The 20773-nt window shown below is 45.9% G+C and overlaps 1 protein-coding gene across 1 annotated transcript in view; it reads left to right on the top strand.

Annotated features, from left to right (window-relative positions):
- Positions 1-20773, top strand: part of LOC126481701 (epithelial discoidin domain-containing receptor 1-like) — a 66823-nt gene that overhangs the window by 26554 nt on the left and 19496 nt on the right. The window contains exons 2-6 of the mRNA XM_050105649.1: positions 1555-1722; positions 1799-1913; positions 5550-5781; positions 14283-14430; positions 17247-17438. Of these exons, the coding sequence (XP_049961606.1) occupies positions 1647-1722; positions 1799-1913; positions 5550-5781; positions 14283-14430; positions 17247-17438 (763 nt within the window). The 5' untranslated portion in view covers positions 1555-1646. The remainder of the gene's footprint in view (positions 1-1554; positions 1723-1798; positions 1914-5549; positions 5782-14282; positions 14431-17246; positions 17439-20773) is intronic.

Here is a 20773-nt window from a genome sequence, read left to right on the forward strand (position 1 = left end):
GTCCAGTCTCACCCTCTTAGTCTTTTACGTTCCCCCCTCTATGTACACCTCCTCCTCTTTCACACTGTTTCTGACCATCTCCTCCCTATTTCCCTATCCATCTTCTCCTCCTGCTCTCCTGCTCTCTCTGTTCCTCCTTCTTTTTATTGACTCTTTCTTTCTCTGTCCATCCCCTCCTACCCCATCCATCCCTATCCATCCCCTAGTACCCCTCTCTTTCTATCCATACCCTCCCCCTGTCCTTCTGTCTGTTGAGGCCCTCCTCTGTCGATTATATCCTTCCCCCACCCAAGCCCATCTGCAAAACAGGTCGATACAGCAGGCTGATTCCACTCCCAGGACAGCCTACATAAACACAGGGGCATAAATACCAACTTTAGGCTGTGGTGTATAGGATGTTCTAGAAAGCAGCATGATAAAGTAGGCCAATACTACTCCGATGCAACAAGACTGTCGAGCAGTGCTGCCTATATGTCAGGTGCTGGAAAACTGTTTCTTGCACTTGAAGTGTAGACTGCCCTGCAGAGCAGGGCAATAAGGCAGGCCAATAGGTTTGCTGCACAACACACCTGTTGTGTGGGGGAGCCCATATGGCAGGGGCTGGAAAAAGAACATGTTTGTTTTCTGTATCTGTGTTCCTTTTGAAGCTAGGAGATTATAAATGCTGAAGTACTGATACCTGTCAAGGTTGCTATTTGTGTGTCAAATTTTGGTGAAATTGATCCAGGGGCTTAGGAGGAGATCCTGGAGACAGAAACATGCATGCACACATACCGCTTTATATATACATAAACTAAACATTATCGCCCCTTTTAGTCTGGTGCATATGAAAGTGTTAATTAGGTTTGAAACATTTAATGAGGTTACAACAGAGGGATGTTGAGATTTCTTTCACTTTCTCTTCATCTGATTTGACCAATATATAATCATTTACTCTTTCCACAATAGATTCATGATTGGAACAGAAAAAGGGGGAAATTTCAGTGGTACCCAAAGTACCCTTCGCCATGCAACAGACAAGAAAGCAAGTTGATATTGCATAGCCATCCAGTTCTGAGACACTTTGAAACTTTCAAGTATCTGTCACATCAGGACGTTAGTTCAAACACAGTTTCAAAACTTGTACTGACCAGATCGAGAAGAATGTGACCTAATAAACACAGCCGAGCGGGATTAGCCGAGCGGTCTCAGGGGCGGCAGTCATGGACTGTGAGGCTTGTCCTGGCGGACGTTCGAGTTTTCCCTCGGGCATGGTTGTGTGTGTTGTCCTTATGCCTTATGATAATTTAGGTTAAGTAGTGTGTAAGCTTAGGGACTGATGACCTTAGCAGTTAAGTCCCATAAGACCTCAAAAAAAAAAAATACAGTTTCTGCAGTCAGAAACCATACATATTGTATTCGAAAGATAACAGAAACTCGAATAAAATTAGGTCGACTATTGCAGGAAATGAGTGTCAGAAGTAATGTAAGGGTGTCTAGAGTTTAGGAGTACCACTGTTTTGACAGAACGGATGGCTCATAAGTCTTATTAACACTTATCTGCTTCCATTGCAGTGCACGACAGGTGAAGCAGTGGGTGTGTGTGTGGAGACGGCCCCGCCCCGCGACATGGCAGCCCGCCGCCGGCTCTGAGCAGGCAGGCAGGCATGAGCCGCAGGCGGCAGCCGGGAGTCCTGCTGCTGCTGACTGGCGCCGTGGCTGCGGCAGCCCTGCGACACCAGGGTGAGTGGCTGGCTGCCTAGCCGGCAGGCGCGCGACCGCTGTGCGTGAGACCGCTAGCGACGCTGTGTGCTTGCAGGGCCGCCGGCCAGCTGCCACGTGGCGCTCGGGATGGAGGAGGGCCGCATCCCGGACTCCGCGGTCTCCGCCAGCTCCTCGTACGAGCCCAAGTCTGTGGGGCCGCAGAACGCCAGGTGAGTCGCAGGCACGGTTGCCAGGTGTCCTGCGTTAGCCAGACATGTCTCTCTTTTGGTGGTCGTGTCCAGCTCCCGTTAGCCGCTTTAGCCATGACGTGGAGAACGCAAAACCGAGACCACTTGCCGGCTAGTGGCATAAGCACAAGGAATATAAGAAGGAGTAAGGAGGTATACCATAAGCATATAGAGGGAGTCTGGGGTATTAGTACAGCTATTGTGCTAAAAGTGCATTGGTTCCTTTATCTGATGTTTCCCCCACGATCGTAACTGCGCCACTTAGTGGACTGTGCCTGTCAGTATAGATTACTGTTTTGCAGCCAAGTGTCCATATTCCAGTGCAACACGTGCTCTCTGGGGGAAAATAAACATTAATGGCTTGGTCGTGCGACACATAACTGGAGGTTACTAGTCAACATAAATACATACTACTCGTAATGACAATGACTATAAGTCTGAAAGTAAATACTGATGTAATGTTCCGTACAGTGACCTCAGTCGTCAATAGAAGTATCTGCACCTTTAGCCCTATCATTCTGCATATATTAACCAGCGCTGTTCTTATGTATGTGTTTGCCTCCGTAGGCCACACAATCTTACAACGCGCTGTCTGTCTGTCTGTCTTCACCGGGTGGCCGAAGCAAAGGGGAATGTGCTGATCAGCTGATGTCAACATGCGTGCCCAAAACAAATGTGAACAGTTTATTTAAAATCACAGAATTTTTAGATTCTAGGCCATTATGTCAAAGTGGAAAGGATGTTCCCTTTCATAAACGCCCAATGGAATTAGCAACGCAGTAAATTATAAACCGAAACAATGACCAGCCCTGGAGCTACGATATTTCCGAACCGGGGCAAAAACTTCTTACTGACGACCCCTCCTCTACCCGCCAATCCCCCTACCCTCCCGCCACCTTCGAGTCTTTGAGATTGGACGTCAAAAATTTTTAAAAACAGATTTTTCAAAACTATGTTCATTTTGTAGCGCACATATTTGTGACGAGCTTTATGTACAAAACATATATGTTCAAGGAAACATAAAACATGTTATTTGGTCTTAAGTGTGCCAAAGTGAAGTGTATTTCGTTCTGTGGAATTTAAACCTATAATCAGCAGACTGGAAACAGAAATGTCTAGTGGTGTTTCTCCTGCTTCCAGTCAGCCGGTCTGACATCCTAGCCCCTTAAAGAACTCACAACTTATACTTGGTGGGATTATATGTGACCGGGGATTGAGAACTCTTCAGAAAATTTGAACTCTCTATTGCCTGTTTGCTGGTAACTATCTTTTCTGTATGACATAAAACTAAATAAAGGAAACATTAAACCAGTGAAGAAAACGACAAGCAAGACAGCACGATGCACATTTCTTTAATTCTTAGGTCCCAGCTTAGTTTTCTCTCTAATCTTGCTACAGCTTTACACGGCGTACTTTCGTTTCGCTAGAGAATCTATTACCTTATCAAAGTTTGTCAAACGTTATGCTGCATGGAAAATCAAAACGTCGTTTTCTAACACTAAAAAAGCTGTTAATAACATAGTACTCAAGACTTGTGTGGTTTCTCGATTTGGTTCGTCTATCTTGTGTCTGTCTGCTAGATAAAACTATGCCTTTCTAATATCGTAGCAACTGTGACACGCGCCAAATTAGTGAGACTGTTTTGGCACAAACGGTCATTCTTATCTACTTTGTTTACATAAATAGCACGACAGAATACAATTCACAAAGCACTAATATCAAATTCGTAATAGCCTACTACAGGCATAATGTTTTATGTTAGGAAATAGTTTCACATTTCCTTCATATGCTGCAGTTTCTCAAGCATGAGATCGAAAAGTAGTTGTACGAAACTTTCATATAAATTTGGAACATTTATTTTCTTCCATATAATTTGCGAGATGTCCCCGTTTCTTGTCCTTGCTCGATCTAACATACAATATTGTCACCACTAATTCTGTACTATTCCTGCAACTCTCAAAACGTATTCTACAGTTCACTTCACTAACCCCGCCAGAATCACCGGTTCAGTTGTCGTGCATTTATTTTCCGGTTAGGCGGTATTATGTGTTCGTACAACTCATTTTCTGCGCCACTCCGAGAACAGAACTGCTGCTAATGTGGGACAGTACCACTGGCTCTTAGTAGTGTAGCAATCTAGCAAAAATTTTCTCTCAAAATTTCATTTTCTTGGATACACAGAGAAGATAATATGTAATGTTTCTTACCTGTTATTCCTGTTAGTTGTTTATTTCCACTGTGGTAGCATGAATCTATGGATTTCGTTGCTAATTATAACAACTCTTATCATTCGCACACCCAGTCAACCACATAGACAAACAGCTTCGGGTTTATTCGGGTCAGCTCGTACAGCCACTTCTCCTTTTGTCTGCAGGAAAGTTTTTTATTTCTACATGTGGCGGGGGTTGCCCTAGCAGAAACGTAGCGTACACTATGCACGCATTCAAAAACCAACTTGCGACTCGATCAAAAATCAAATTACAAAGGGTTCAGAAATGTTCAAACCAACAGCGATGCGTTTCAAAATCATATCTTATGAATAATCGATATACCAACGTGCGCTACGCTCCCTGAAATTGCCGTCCGGGGCAGGTATCCCGATTTGCACCCCCCCGCCCTCCTCTCAGTTCCCAGTTCCGGGGCTTCGCGATGACAAATGTGATGATGATGTTGTTGTTGTTGAGTAATTTAAAAGTGTCATTTCAAGAGTGTTGCACGGAATCATTTCCAAGAAAAATAACGTTCTTGATCAAGTGGGTTCATACGTGAAATGTTTATATTTGACCACAGATTGATGGTATTTCTTTCTACGTTTAATGGAAATGACCAAAGTCATTCAATATTTTCTTTCTTTCCGTCCCAGAAGAATAGATATTTTCCTTAATGAAGATGTTTAAGTTTGATTGTATTGTGACTAACTTAGGAAGACGACTGAGCATTTAAGGAGACTGAATGAGTTTCTTGCTATCATAACAGCCTAATTATGAGGCAGTTTAGTCATTGTTTTCCGGTGTAAGCACGATTAAGGTCGATGTCGCAAAATACTGGCAGTAACTTTATTATTAATAAGTGGTTGAAAATATCCATCTGAGTCCCTATTTTTATTTAAAATAGGTAGTCCGACATTTAGGGCAAAATTCACGGCTAAATATAACAGTAAGTCAGACTTTTCAGCTTTTCGGATTGGCAATTCTCTCGTGGAATATTTTTGACTCTATCGAACCTACTGTAGAGTGTCTTTGCTTTGACTGACTTACGTTTAGTATGCGAAGGGGCAGAAAGTTCCAGATATTGGAACACACAACCTTCCAGTGTCCAGTGGTGTGTCAACTATGTATGGGGGTAAGGAGCAGACAGTACATATCCCATGTGCTCAGAGGGATTTTACCACTTATGTCAAGGGATGTCGTCGTAATTTGCTCTTTTTTTCTCACGTGTTTCGTGCCGTAATGCCGCTATCACTCTTCACATTGCAATAAGTTTTCGTAGTTAGAGATACGTTAGAGATACGTTAGTCTAAAGTTGTAACATGTAAGTGAAATATCTTGTTGACCATGTACAGATGCTTAGCCTTCTTCCTGCCTGTCCACAAGTCACTTTAAAACTCGTTTGGCGCAGGATCCGGCAGGAGAAGAACGGCGGCGCGTGGTGCCCGAAGGCGCAGATCAGCAGCGAGGTGCAGGAGTTCCTCGAGGTGGACCTGGGCCGGCCGCACCTCATCACCGCCACCGAGACGCAGGGCCGCTTCGGCAACGGCCAGGGACAGGAGTACGCCGAGTCCTTCCACCTGCTCTACTGGAGGGACGCGCTGCAGCGCTGGGTCATCTACAGAGACTCCACTGGGCGCAAGGTACCGTCTGCAGCCTACTCGAAACAGGCGCACTTTTATTGTCATTCCTGAAAACCTACAAGCTTACGTCGTTGCATGCTGTAGTGGCACCATATCGGCTGGAGTGCCAAGTTATTGTGGAATTGACGTCTCAACAATGTAAGTTCTTCTAGTTGAGCTTGCGTGTGTTTGCAGCACCGACGTCCGGAAGGGGAGGTGAGAGGGGGCACTTCGTCCCCCAGGAATCTGGAATGCAGAAATTGTACTTATTACAGAATTCTCACACACTTCTTGAAGTGATTTCCCTTGACATCGCTGAATCTGTCGTTTAACCAATTCCAGCATTACGTGCCCAGTGAGAAAGTACTGTGTCCTCCAGAAACTGACCAACTCATTTGTATAAAGATGGCATTTATAGTGTCTTTCTCCGCCTCCGACTGCTCACTAGTCAAATTTCAGCTAGGGTCGATCATTGGAGTGTGGCACGATACGAAGTAATAAGAATATGAAGTGTACCGAATTATATTGAATATGGTGATTCGTAAGGTGATATAAGCGTCGATTGAAAGTAAGTGAGGAACTTATTACTTGCTTTCAAAATAAATTAATTTCTGTTACAGTCACAACAGTTTCAGTTCAAGAGTTTCAATACTGTATTGAACTATATTACACAGTTTAGGGGATATAATGTAATGAGAAGTTATGAACGAAACGCTTCGGAAATTTTGAGGAAAAGATGATCAACATTGAACAGCGCACGAATTATGAAAAATTGTACTTGCTCAGTACGATATTCGATTTAATACACACTAAATTTCGTTGCAAGTATACGAGATTGACGTCAGCGCGAATTAAATTAATGGTTAAGACGATTACAAATTTGAGTACGAAATGAACTTTTTTTACATTAAAGTTGCTGTCTAATAAACAGTGATCTTAATTGCTCATACTTCTTCATAATCAACGAAGGTATCATGTTACGTATTAAATTTACTCGTAAACTTGCAGTCGGGCATATGAAAGGTCGAAAGATGGGCTTGTAACACGCGCACGGTCGCAACTCTTAACCATACATTGTTCACTTGTACACAGCTTCTTCAAGCCCAACTAAACACATTCGAAGTGTCTTTACTAAATTTGCCCTCTCCAAAAGAACATTTTGTATATATCGAGGAAAGGAGTATTTGGTATATTAGAAATCAATAACAGTTTAGCCTTAAATACACAGAAGCCGATTGTTCACGGAGGGGAGGAATTGTACTTTTAAAGGTATCTCACCCAAAAATCATATTTCTTTTACGGATTATTTTTACGATCGCTTTGTGTGTGAGATGATATCCCAAACGAAGGCTTTAAAAGTGTGAAAACAATAGAACTTTGTCATGGTTTCATTTTTACGTTTATTTTGACACCAGTCCTCCTCCTGTCATTGTTCTGTAGTTTTCCAATATTAAAAGAACACTAATTTTTGTGTGTGAAAATGCATGATTGGCATAATAATTATTTCTTTTCAGGCATCATGATTACACCCATAACCAGCTTAGGCCGTATTTTAAATACATTAACTACACTGCCAGAGAAAAAAATTAGTACCTGGGAAAACGACGTTGATTTTGATCAAATGGTGGCACGTGCCACGTGGGGCATAGTACATGAACTGACAATGGATCCAAAGTCGTCAGCCAACAGGTAGCGAAGTTGCGTAGCTAGCAAGGCGCCACGTGTGTCTTCCCTTCAATAGGGAATGTCTACAGCAAGAAAGTTCATTGTGGTGCAAGCGTGTGAAGTAACCCGGCAACCACTAAACGGAGATGCACACATGCTTCCTACAGCCAACTGACGGATTTTCGATGGGACCACATCGTGACCTTCCGAGTGGGAGACAATCACCGCTCAAGTTAAGCGTGTTGCATCAGTTCCGCAATGGTGCTGGTATCCGATAGGGTGAACATCCTCACTGCCGTTGATGAGGTTCTAGGAATCCACGCAGCACAGACGCCCGCCGAGATTGTCGTACTGTAAGGCGGCAGTGGCAGAGGTCTTTTGAGCCCAAACGTGTCAACTCGAACTAAATTGGTTCAGATGGCTCTGAGCACTATGGCACTTAACAGCTGTGGTCATCAGTGCCCTAGAACTTAGAACTACTTAAACCAAACTAACCTGAGGACAACACACACATCCATGCCCGAGGAGGGATTCGAACCTGCGACCATAGCGGTAGTGCGGTTCCAGACTGAAGCACCTATAACCGCTCGGCCACCCCGGCCGGCTCAATTCGAACTGTTGCGAACCGGTTACTAGCAGTGGGACTACGGACACACACACACCTCTAGCCCGTCTTTCACTCACGCCACAACATGGACGTGCACAGCTCTATCACTTGGAAGATGAGAGCAGATTCTGCCTGGACTCAAGTGTTGGCCATTTGCGCGTATACGTAGGCCTGATGAGCGCTATCTCGTAGAATACATTTGTCCAAGAGATTCCGGCCTCACACAAGGCCTTATGGTTTGTGGAACTGACGCTAAACGGCGCTCGGTAGGTCCAGAATTTTGTTAGATCCGTTCTTTTGCCGCCCTTGCCACGGTAAGGTGATGTTTTGTTTCAACAGGATAACGCTCGTCCACACCCTTCCCTCAAACCTCAACGCGCTCTGCAAGACGTACAGCAACTTGTCTGGCCAGCACTATCTCCAGACTTGTCTCCAGTCGAACACGAGTTTCATGTGATGGGGCGAGAAGTGACTCGCGCGACTCGGCAGCCAACAACTCCTATAGAAGTACCTGAGCAGGTGAAGCAGGCGTGGCGTAATGTATCTCGCCGTCTGTGCGATTGACTGGATGCGAGAGTACGTGCCTGCATTGCTTCGCGTGGATGCCACATCACGTACTACTATGGGTGTTTCAGCTTGGTTCGATACATGCTACTTGAGAACCGCTTGTGCTATTGCTCTTTAAATACACTCCTGGAAATGGAAAAAAGACACCGGTGTGTCAGACCCACCATACTTGCTCCGGACACTCCGAGAGGGCTGTACAAGCAATCATCACACGCACGGCACAGCGGACACACCAGGAACCGCGGTGTTGGCCGTCGAATGGCGCTAGCTGCGCAGCATTTGTGCACCGCCGCCGTCAGTGTCAGCCAGTTTGCCGTGGCATACGGAGCTCCATCGCAGTCTTTAACACTGGTAGCATGCCGCGACAGCGTGGACGTAAACCGTATGTGCAGTTGACGGACTTTGAGCGAGGGGGTATAGTGGGCATGCGGGAGGCCGGGTGGACGTACCGCCGAATTGCTCAACACGTGGGGCGTGAGGTCTCCACAGTACATCGATGTTGTCGCCAGTGGTCGGCGGAAGGTGCACGTGCCCGTCGACCTGGGACCGGACCGCAGCGACGCACGGATGCACGCCAAGACCGTAGGATCCTACGCAGTGCCGTAGGGGACCGCACCGCCACTTCCCAGCAAATTAGGGACACTGTTGCTTCTGGGGTATCGGCGAGGACCATTCGCAACCGTCTCCATGAAGCTGGGCTACGGTCCCGCACACCGTTAGGCCGTCTTCCGCTCACGCCCCAACATCGTGCAGCCCGCCTCCAGTGGTGTCGCGACAGACGTGAATGGAGGGACGAATGGAGACGTGTCGTCTTCAGCGATGAGAGTCGCTTCTGCCTTGGTGCCAATGATGGTCGTATGCGTGTTTGGCGCCGTGCAGGTGAGCGCCACAATCAGGACTGCATACGACCGAGGCACACAGGGCCAACACCCGGCATCATGGTGTGGGGAGCGATCTCCTACACTGGCCGTACACCACTGGTGATCGTCGAGGGGACACTGAATAGTGCACGGTACATCCAAACCGTCATCGAACCCATCGTTCTACCATTCCTAGAACTTGCTGTTCCAACAGGACAATGCACGTCCGCATGTATCCCGTGCCACCCAACGTGCTCTAGAAGGTGTAAGTCAACTACCCTGGCCAGCAAGATCTCCGGATCTGTCCCCCATTGAGCATGTTTGGGACTGGATGAAGCGTCGTCTCACGCGGTCTGCACGTCCAGCACGAACGCTGGTCCAACTGAGGCGCCAGGTGGAAATGGCATGGCAAGCCGTTCCACAGGACTACATCCAGCATCTCTACGATCGTCTCCATGGGAGAATAGCAGCCTGCATTGCTGCGAAAGGTGGATATACACTGTACTAGTGCCGACATTGTGCATGCTCTGTTGCCTGTGTCTATGTGCCTGTGGTTCTGTCAGTGTGATCATGTGATGTATCTGACCCCAGGAATGTGTCAATAAAGTTTCCCCTTCCTGGGACAATGAATTCACGGTGTTCTTATTTCAATTTCCAGGAGTGTATAAACATTTCACGTACTTTCTATGCAGTGTTGCAACGATAAATCTTAAAAATCTTAACCGAGTAGGAAATTTCTAAAAGGGTGTACTAAATCTTTTCCCGGCAGCGTATATCGCAATTCCGCCTGTGGCATACAGATTTTGAAGCTATCTTTGTCCTGAGGAGACACAGCAATGGTTAGGTTGTACAGATAAACCAACGCAGGCAGCGGAATATTTCAGTATTACTTTAAAGTAATGCTATGCAGTAATTAACATCAGTAGATGATGTCGTTTGAAGAGCATAAGTAGTACGGAACGAAATACGTGGCATGCAGAGAATATTCTGTGCATTAATGGTTATATTCTAATCCTATTATATATTATGTGTCCCTCTGAAAGTCAGATCTGGGAGCTGTAGAGATCTGGAGAGATTGAATATGAATCTCTGACCGTTCTTTCCACGTACCTGTCGTCTCGTAAAGTAGTGTCCCCAGCGCAGAAGACAGCTCGTGGGTCTGGGATCTTCTTTCTGCGGAAGCTGCTACGCTGTCAGTTCGCAACTGTCGTTGTGGTTTTTGCGGGATGCCACTTGCCCAGGTTAGTCTCTGTATCTACAGAGGGCAAGATCTGTAGCACTGGCAATGATGGTATGCGACGCTTCTATTTAATGTATCCTGTTTGGCTATTTTTCAGATATTCGCATACTTACACTGCCTTTTAAAACAATCGACATAGCTTTCTTAATTGTACGTATGGTAACTATCCCATCCAACTTCAGAAATATGATACACATGTCCGGCTCTCCGTTACACACTAGACAGAGTGAGTATTACATATTCACAAATAAGTTACGAACGATATGGAGTACAACATGTCCGGCTCTGAATGACACCCGAACCAGAGTGACTTTTACATATTTACATGTAAGTAAAGTACTGACATACGTGTGCGATCCTCCAGAACGCCTGTTGGACCCTCCAGAAAGCCCGATCAGAGTGACTAGCAGAGCCGAAGTACCGCGTCTCCTATGCGCGCCAAAGCGAACCGGTGTCCGAAGCACTTCAGTGGCAATATCGTTAATCTTATGTTTCTCAAACCTAGTGAAATTTAATAAACGATAATGACAGGCTCGTAGGGTAATCATGAGAGATTGTCATACTAAAAACTGGGTGAAATATAAATGGAAAGTATGCAAATAATTAATAAGAGAAGTTAGGCGTTTTGGCGTCTAGTACTCGAACGTGCCGACCAATCAGAAGCAAGTTCAGTACAATGGGCGGATTCTCCCAAGGGACTGGTACGTACTGTACCATCTGCTGCTTGTACCTCACTCCACTTGTACCATACGCTGCTTCACGTGTATCAAGCTGCATCAAGGCGAGCTTCTAGCAAAATAATATACTGTCGACCACAGCCAGGAAAATCACGCTATTCTGTAATCGTTTCTAAACTAAAATGAATATTTATTATTTGTTAGATAGAAACTCGTGTCGAGTTATTTTTAAGACTACTAACTCAGTTACGAAGACATTACTTTCCATCGATACATTGACCCAGAAGAGTTGCGTAACATGTGTAATGCACAGCTCCATCAATAATTGCTGTAAGCAGTTGATCCTCTCTGAATAAGACGTAAAATACACACATCAAAAAAGTTTTGCGTCACCCCCGTTCGCAGAACTCCTGAAGATAGACGTTGACTGTGGATATTGTATCACAGACACAGTCTTTTTGATTATTCAGAGATGTCACTAAACCCGCCCAAAGATGTAAACAACGATGCATGAGCAGCGTCTATTACACGGAGGGGGTCCGAGAGCCGATCAGTTCCAGTCATTCCACCAGGAAGGACGTACACGGCAGGTGTTGTCTGTAGTTCAACCAAGCCTAGACGGCCAATACCGCCGTTCGATCGCGTCCGCATTTTTACTTTGTGCCAGGAAGGGCTCTAAACAAGGGAAGTGAAGTGTCCAGGCGTCTAGGAGTGAAGCAAAGCGATGTTGTTCGGGCATGGGGGAGATACAGAGAGACAGGAACTGTCGATGACATGCCTCGCTCAGGCCGCCCGTAAGGACTACTACTGCAGTGGATGACCGCTACCTACGGATTATGGCTCGGAGGAACACTGACAGCAATGCCACCATGTTGAATAATGCTTTTCGTGCAGCCACAGGACGTCGTGTTACGACTCAAACTCTGTGCAATAGGCTGCATGATGTGCAACTTCACTTCCTACGTCCATGGCGAGGTCCATCTTTGCAACCACGACACCATGCAGCGCGGTACAGATGCGCCCAACAACATGCCGAATGGACCGCTCAGGATTGGCATCACGTTCTCTTCACCGATGAGTGTCCCACATCCCTTCAACCAGACAATCGTCGGAGACGTGTTTGGAGGCAACCCATTCAGGCTGAAGGCGTTAGACACACTGTGGAGCAAGTGCAGCAAGGTGGAGGCTCCCAGCTGATTTGGGTTGGCATTATGTGGGGCCTACGTATGCCGCTGGTGGTAAAGGAAGGCGCCGTAACGGCTTTACGATACGTGAATGCCATTCTCCGACCGATAGTGCAACAATATCGGCAGCATACTGTCGAGGCATGCTTCTTCATGGACGACAATTCGCACCCCCATCGTGCACATCTTGTGAACGACTTCCTTCAGGATAAGTACATCGCTCGACTAGAATGGCCAGCATGTTCTCCAGACTTGAGCCCTATCGAACATGCCTGGGATGGATTGAAAATGGACGACGTGACCAACCTACTACTCTTAGGGATGTACGCCGAATTTCCGTCGAGAAGTGGGACAATCTGGACCAGCAGTGCCAGTTATGGTTTGTATGCCACGACGAATACAGGCATGCATCAATGCAAGACGACATGCTACTGGGTATTATAGATCCTGGTGTCTACAGCAGTCTAGACGATCACTTCTGAAGGTCTCGCTGTATGGTGGTACAACATGCAATGCGTGATTTTCATGAGCAATAGAAAGGTCGGTAATGATGTTTATTTTAATCTCTATTACAATTTTGCTGTACAGGTTCCCGAACTCTCGGGACCGAGGTGATGCAAAACTTGTTTCGGTGTGTGTGTATTGTCAGTCTTAGTTTTGGAAATAACGAAAGTTTTATTTGTTGCTGCTGGTTCACATATAATCAGTTAGTCAGCAATTTGGATCTCGGTATTAGTCACAACAGGAGTGTGAGTAAAATGTAGCAAGTGTCCACTAAAGCTCACAGTTCTCACTATAGACGTAGCAACGCAAATACTGGATGGACAAACAATAAGTGGCGCGGAAAATACTTCGAACATAATTATGTAAGTGAGGTTGCCTATCTTAACATTCGTGAAGCATTTTCTGGGACAATTCTACGAGGCCTGTTCAGAAAGTAAGCTCCGATTGATTGCCAAATTGAAACCACAGTGAACATCAGAAATGTTTTACTTGTAACAATTAGCTACACCTTTCAGCTACTTCTCTACGTAGTCGCCGTTCTGACTTAGACTTTTGTCATAGTGTTGTACCAACTTTTCAATAGCCTCATCATAGAAGGCAGCCGTCAGCGCTTTCCGCCAATTCTCCACGCTGGCCTACACCTCGTGGCCTGTGTCAAAATGTTGTCTTCAAAGACAGCGGTTCATGTGACCAGAGATGAAACTCAGGGGGAGACAATTGCGGACTGTATTGTGGGTAATCTCACATTTCCATTTGAAAACGATGCAGGAGCATCTTCATTGCCCCTGCAGAATGCGGCTGAGAATTGTCTTGAAGAAGAAACAGCACGACAGTTATGTAATGTTAGCTGCATAGCTTCAGGCGAAATTTCTCACCAGGCCCTCGTACTCGGCGGCAGACACTATTTTCTAGACATCTTTACGCACTCACTGCGAGCTCAGAAATGAGAAGAGCGACGTGATGCTAACTGGGGTTATACTAGAGACACTACCCAACACATCTGTGCAAAGCTTTATCGGATTTTCATAGTCGTTTCCATTTCGCGACCGATCGGAGCTTACTTTCTGAACGCCCCTCGTATTTTGCCCTTCTTTACAAGACGGTAACATTTCTCCTCTTGATACATTCCCGTAAGGTATGAATTGTGGAGGATGGTTCAACATGTGCTGCGCACTAACCTTTCTGTCGAGTACAGTGGCGCCTGTTTCCCCGTTACAGCTGATGTCGGGCAACCGCAACACCTACCTGGCGGTGCGGCAGCAGCTGGAGCTGCCGTTCGTGGCGAGCCGCGTGCGCTTCATGCCCTACTCGCAGCACACCAGGACCGTCTGCATGCGGGTCGAGCTCTACGGCTGTCCCTGGACGCGTGAGTACACACCACTACTGTCTCTCTCTGCTGTTACGTCGATATTACTCTGAAAAGCAAACAGTAATTTCCCAAAGCTCAATATACTCGAGAAACGACTTTGTCTGTGAAAGTATAGATGGAAAGTAAGAATTGGACTAAAGGATTCTCAAGGATGACATTCCTCTTTGCATTACGAAAAGGTGAAGTCACAAATTTCCATTTTGGGAACTCAATCCGATCATCATACAGAGCTTCTTTCATTTTTCTGTTTGTTGTATGTATGTATTTTCAGAAATGATTACGTAACACTTACATGTTGACAAGTCCCTGTCTTTCAGAAATTCTATTCTTGATATAGCAGCATCTTACTCAGCTTGACAAAAAAAGTGAAGCACCCTTAATTTATCGTCAAATGTCAGGATAATTTTGTACACGTACGCACCTCTCTGTGAGAGACAGAATTGTCACAGAGTTCTTTTTCAGTGTTGTTACCAGGTCTGGTGGGGCATATAAGGGGCGTGAACAGAGTGATATTTTGAGAGGTCGCTCTGAATGCGACGGAGATGCCGCTTATAGTGTGAGACGAAGTTACCGCGACAAGAGGGAGTTTGAAAGGGATCATTGTCGTCGCCAAGGTTCGCATTGTCGTCGCCAAACTTCCGGTCCGCCACGTCCTGCCAACGCAAGGGAAATCACGACATCATGCACGAAGGACATCCGCACCCCTTCACATCGGCGCCAACCATCCGAGAGGAAGTAATGTACTCCCAGCAACACTCTCTGTCATCCCGCACCATTAGTCTGAGATTAGTAGCAGCCAATTCGTAGGTTGCCTTTAACACTACACCACTCCAGCGTTTTGGGTGGCGGATCAAAGAGGAAGCACGGATTGCTGATGAATATCGTCGAATTGTTTTGTGTGATGAATTGCAGTTCTGGCCTACACTGGACTCTCATTGTCGGTGAGTATGTCGGGGACCTTGAGAGAGGTGCTTGCCTTACAATGTTCTGGACGGCAAAATGTTGTTATTTCTGCCGTCAGTGTTTGGGGAGCCATCCGGTTAGACTTCAGGACACAGGTGGTAGCAATTGAAAGAACTGTTGACTGCACAACGGTACATCACGGACATCCGGCGCCTTCATTCATTATCTCTTCTGACAGTATGATTTTACTCTTATCAAAACACTATTCATTCCGTTCAGCTGCTGTTCCAAGTCTTTTGCCGCCTGTGAATTACAATGCCACTGGCAAACTTCAAAGTTTTTGTTTCTTCTCCCTGAACTTCAATTCCCTTTCCAAGTTTCTCCTTCGTTTCCTTCACCGCTTGTTCAACGCACAAAGCAACATCGATGCTAAGCTACAACACTGTCTCAGTTCTTTCTCAACCACTGCTTTCCTTTCATATCGTCTAACTTTTACAGTTCTAAATGGGTTTGTACAAGTCGCAAATAGTATTTCGCTCTGGGTATTGTATCGCCGCTACCTTCAAAATTTCGAAGAGTACATTCCAGCCAAAAGTGTCAAAAGCTGCATCTAGCCCTACGAATGCTATAAACATAGAATTTTCTTTCTTTAATTTGTATTCCAAGATAAGTGGTAGGATTTATAGCTTCATACAATCTTCTGGTCAGTAGGCCAGGAGCGAATTAGATTGAACTTAGTCACAATTACCTGCTCGTTCATTCTGCTGGTATCGTTTTTTCGTTAACCTGACTTAGATTCTACTACTGACATCCTATAATCTTAAACTAGTATGGTCTTCCAGATGCAAGTTTTACGTATAAGAAAGACCTAAAAAACCTCGATTGTTTTCTTCTTATGCCTAAACATATGGGGAAATGAATTCTAGTGTAAACAGTGATACACATATGCAAATATTTTTCAGTGAAAATTCAGCAAGATTTTGGACCAAAGCCGGTAAAGTCCCGTACAGTTTTCATCCAGATGCAGGGTGGCAGTTATTGAACAGTAGGGAATAAAATTGTCATAACTTCTGAACGCTTTGCGTTAGGACGTTCCAACTGCATGGTTGGCCGCGGTGCGTGGTGGAAATTAGCATGCGTAGTGTGGTTTGGTTTAGCGAGAGCGCCGACATTCATTTGGATGACAAATGTAACTCCATCCTATGTCCGCAGCTGTATATTTGGATGAGTTCGTCAATAAGCAAAATTGGCGTATTTGGGGGACTCGCAGTCTCTATTTCGCCATCGAGAAGTCTCTTCACACTCAACGGGTGACTATGTGGCGTGCAATGTCCAGTCACACCCTTATGGCATGGTGACTACCGAACGGTACGTGAAGACTCTGGAACACGATTTCATCCCCATTACCCGGTGACCCGGGTTTCGACAAGATGTTATTCATACAGGACATAGCTGGACCCTATCGAAGTAGGGGAGTGTTTGATGTTTTGGAGAAACACTTAGGGGACCTCCTTCTGGCTCTGGGGAGCCCAGAGGCCACTGCCATGGGCCTCGATTGGTCGCCATATTCTGCGGATCTGAACACATGCAACTTCTTTTTGTGGAGCAATATGAAAGACAGGGTGTACAGCATTAACCCCTAAATCACTGCTGAGCCGGAAACAGCCATTCACGAGGTCAACGACAGCATCTTCAGCGGGGCATGTAGAATTTCGCTATTCGTCAGCGCCACATCGTCGCCACTGATGACAGGCATACCGAACATGTCATAACCTAAATCCAGATACATGTAGTGACTTTTAAACCTGAATAAACTGCACTCCGTAGTTTGTAATTTACGCTTTTGTTTCGTGTAGTTCAATAATTGCCAGCCTGAACATCGCCAGCATGAGCCGCCTGTGATTTCGCAGAGGGCATCTTCAGCTACGTGACTCCGAAGGGCGACCGCTGGTCGGACGGGCAGCAGCTGGAGGACCTGAGCTACGACGGCGTCAGGGACGGCCGCTTCGTGGCCGCCGGTCTGGGGCAGCTCGTCGACGGCCGCATCGCTCCCGCCAACCCCGAGGACGACGGCGCCGGCAGAGGCCTCGCCTGGAGGCCCGGTGAGTAACCCCAGGGTGACTTACATATACTGTACTGTTGTAGCTGAGATTGTACGGTAGACAAGTTTCAGACTCCACTAAACATAGGCTCTAAAATGCATTACTGGGTAGCTCTGAGGGCTGTTCATCTTCGATACTGTGAATTGCATGCCCTCTACTGACCAAGTGATCGTAGCCGTTAAGGTGTGCATTTTAGAGCCCATGTTTACTGTGCATTTTTCTTCCTTTTTTCCGTACTAACCTCTGAAAGTTGTCTACTCTACAGTCTTAGCAACAAGAGTACCAGTACGTGTGTTCCACTATCAGAGGTATCAGAACGGTATTCGTTTGTTACTTTCGACTCTTTATGTTCCAGTAGAGGGACTCTCATCCGAAATTGGTACCCTTATCCTTCTCCACCATCCTAGAAAGTTTGTTACATCATCGCGGAACCACCCTTTATATACATACATTTACAAGCGCCGGCACCAATAACTTAGTCGCACTGTAGGGTCGTTGAATGAAGTTTCTGGACATGGGTTCCTGCGTAAAACGTCGTCTACTGAGTCCCCTCTACGACGTCCAGAGGTGCGTAACATGGATTGTGAATCACTCGGTATGTCGCTGAGTGTACAACTCACGGTTCAGGAGATACAACGTCAGATAATGAGATGAGTGATAAACTGTCACATCATACATGACCTTTTAATTTATCTACAACTACATCTACATCTACATGATTACTCTGCAACTCACATTTAAGTGCTTGGCAGAGGATTCATCGAACCACAATCATGCTATCTCTCTACCATTCCAATCACGAACAGCGCGCGGGAAAAACGAACACCTAAACCTTTCTGTTCGAGCTCTGATTTCTCTTACTTTATTTTGACGATCATTCCTACCTATGCAGGTTGGGCTCAACAAAATATTTTCGCATTCGGAAAAGTAAGTTGGTGACTGAAATTTCGTAAATAGATCTCGCCACGACGAAAAACGTCTTTGCTTTAATGACTTCCATCCCAACTCGCGTATCATATCTGCCACACTCTCACCCCTATTACGTGATAATACAAAACGAGCTGCCCTTTTTTGCACCCTTTCGATGTCCTCCGTCAATCCCACCTGGTAAGGATCCCACACCGCGCAGCAATATTCTAACAAAGGACGAACGAGTGTAGTGTAAGCTGCCTCTTTAGTGGACTTGTTGCATCTTCCAAGTGTCCTGCCAATGATACGCAACGTTTGGCTCGCCTTCCCCACTATATTGCCTATGTGGTCTTTCCAACTGAAGTTGTTCGTAATTTTAACCCCCAGGTACTTAATTGAATTGATAGCCTTGAGAATTGTACTATTTATCGAGTAATCGAATTCCAACGGATTTCTTTTGGAACTCATGTGGATCACCTCACACTTTTCGTTATTTAGCGTCAACTGCCACCTGCCACACCATACAGCAATCTTTTCTAAATCGCTTTGCAACTGATACTGGTCTTCGGATGACCTTACTAGACGGTAAATTACGGCATCATCTGCGAACAACCTAAGAGAACTGCTCAGATTGTGACCCAGGTCATTTATATAGATCAGGAACAGCAGAGGTCCCAGGACGCTTCCCTGGGAAACATCTGATATCACTTCAGTTTTACTCGATGATTTGCCGTCTATTACTACGAACTGCGACCTTCCTGACAGGAAATCACAACTGAGACGATACCCCGTAGGCCCGCAGCTTGATTAGAAGTCGCTTGTGAGGAACGGTGTCAAAAGCTTTCCGGAAATCTAGAAATACGGAATTAACTTGAGATCCCCTGTCGATAGCGGCCATTACTTCGTGCGAATAAAGAGCTAGCTGCGTTGCACAAGAACGATGTTTTCTGAAACCATGCTGATTACGTATCAATAGATCGTTCCCTTCGAAGTGATTCATAATGTTTGAATACAGTATATGCTCCAAAACCCTACTGTAAACCGACGTCAATGATATAGGTCTGTAGTTCGATGGATTACTCCTACTACCCTTCTTAAACATTGGTGCGACCTGCGCAATTTTCCAATCTGTAGGTACAGATCTATCGGTGAGCGAGTGGTTGTATATGATTGCTAAGTAGGGAGATATTGTATCAGCGTAATCTGAAAGGAACCTAATCGGTATACAATCTGGACCTGAAGACTTCTTCATTAATAATAACTCTATAGACAACACATTTTGCAGACAGTAGCCACACTTGCCACTAGATCTACCTGCAATATTATATCATTGCCGACACACCGTTCAGGCGATACGTCGTCATTAACACTGAGTGGCGTTAAATGATATGGAGGGCGAAATTCGCTAGAGTTACAGGTGAAGTAGCTACACAAGTACGTGTGAAAGCTGTTAAATGTGCACTGACCAGGCACAATATTATGACCGCCTACCTAACAGCCGGTATATCCACCCTCATCGCGGACAACAGATGCGACACGTCTTAGCATGGAGGCGATGACGTCTCTGTAGGTCGCTGGAGGGACCCGCAAGTCACCTAATTGCGACGAATTCCGGGAAGGCGGCGATGAGCTCTGACGCCACGGCCAGCCACATCCCGGGTGTGTTCGGTCGGGTTCAGATCTGGCGAGTTGGGGGCCACCACATCAATTCTAACTCACCACTGTGTTCCTCGAATCACTCCATCACACTCCTGGCCTTGTGACATGGCACATTGTCCTGATGAAAAATTCCACTGCCGTCGGGAAACATGATCGTCATGAAGCGGTGTACGTGGTCTGCAACCAGTGTACGATATTCCTTGATCGTCACGAGCTCCCCTGGACCCGTGGGTGGCCACGTGAATGTTCCCCAGAGGGTAAAGCAGCCGCCGCCAGCTTGTCTCCGTGCCACAGAACAGATCTCCAGCAGCTCTTCCCCTGGAAGACGACGGATTCACGCCCTCCCATAGACGTGATGAAGAAGGTATCGGGAGTCATCAGACCATGCAACTCTCCACCGCTGCACCAATGTCCAGTGCCGATGGTCACTTGCCCATTTCAGTCGTAGTTCCTTATGTAGTGGTACTAACATCAGTGTGCGATTTGTGCTTTTACCAGTGGGGGGGATGTCCTAGGGGGTTAGTATAATTACATATGTTACTTGCTTGGACCATGGCGTTACCCATGGTTAAACAGTTATTTATGAATAGATGTTAATGCCGAAACTCACTATTCACGCGTATGCGCTATCAGAAAAGCCATCCCTTGTTATGTCTTTAAAAGTACATTATAGGAAAAGCTTATTTACAACATCATCTACGTACAGGTATACGAAAGAAATTCAAAAAGTAAAGGCACATCTGTGAAAAGCTGTACTTATTCTGATG

This window comes from Schistocerca serialis, chromosome 5, assembly GCF_023864345.2.
Source record: "Schistocerca serialis cubense isolate TAMUIC-IGC-003099 chromosome 5, iqSchSeri2.2, whole genome shotgun sequence".
Lineage (NCBI taxonomy): Eukaryota > Metazoa > Arthropoda > Insecta > Orthoptera > Acrididae > Schistocerca > Schistocerca serialis.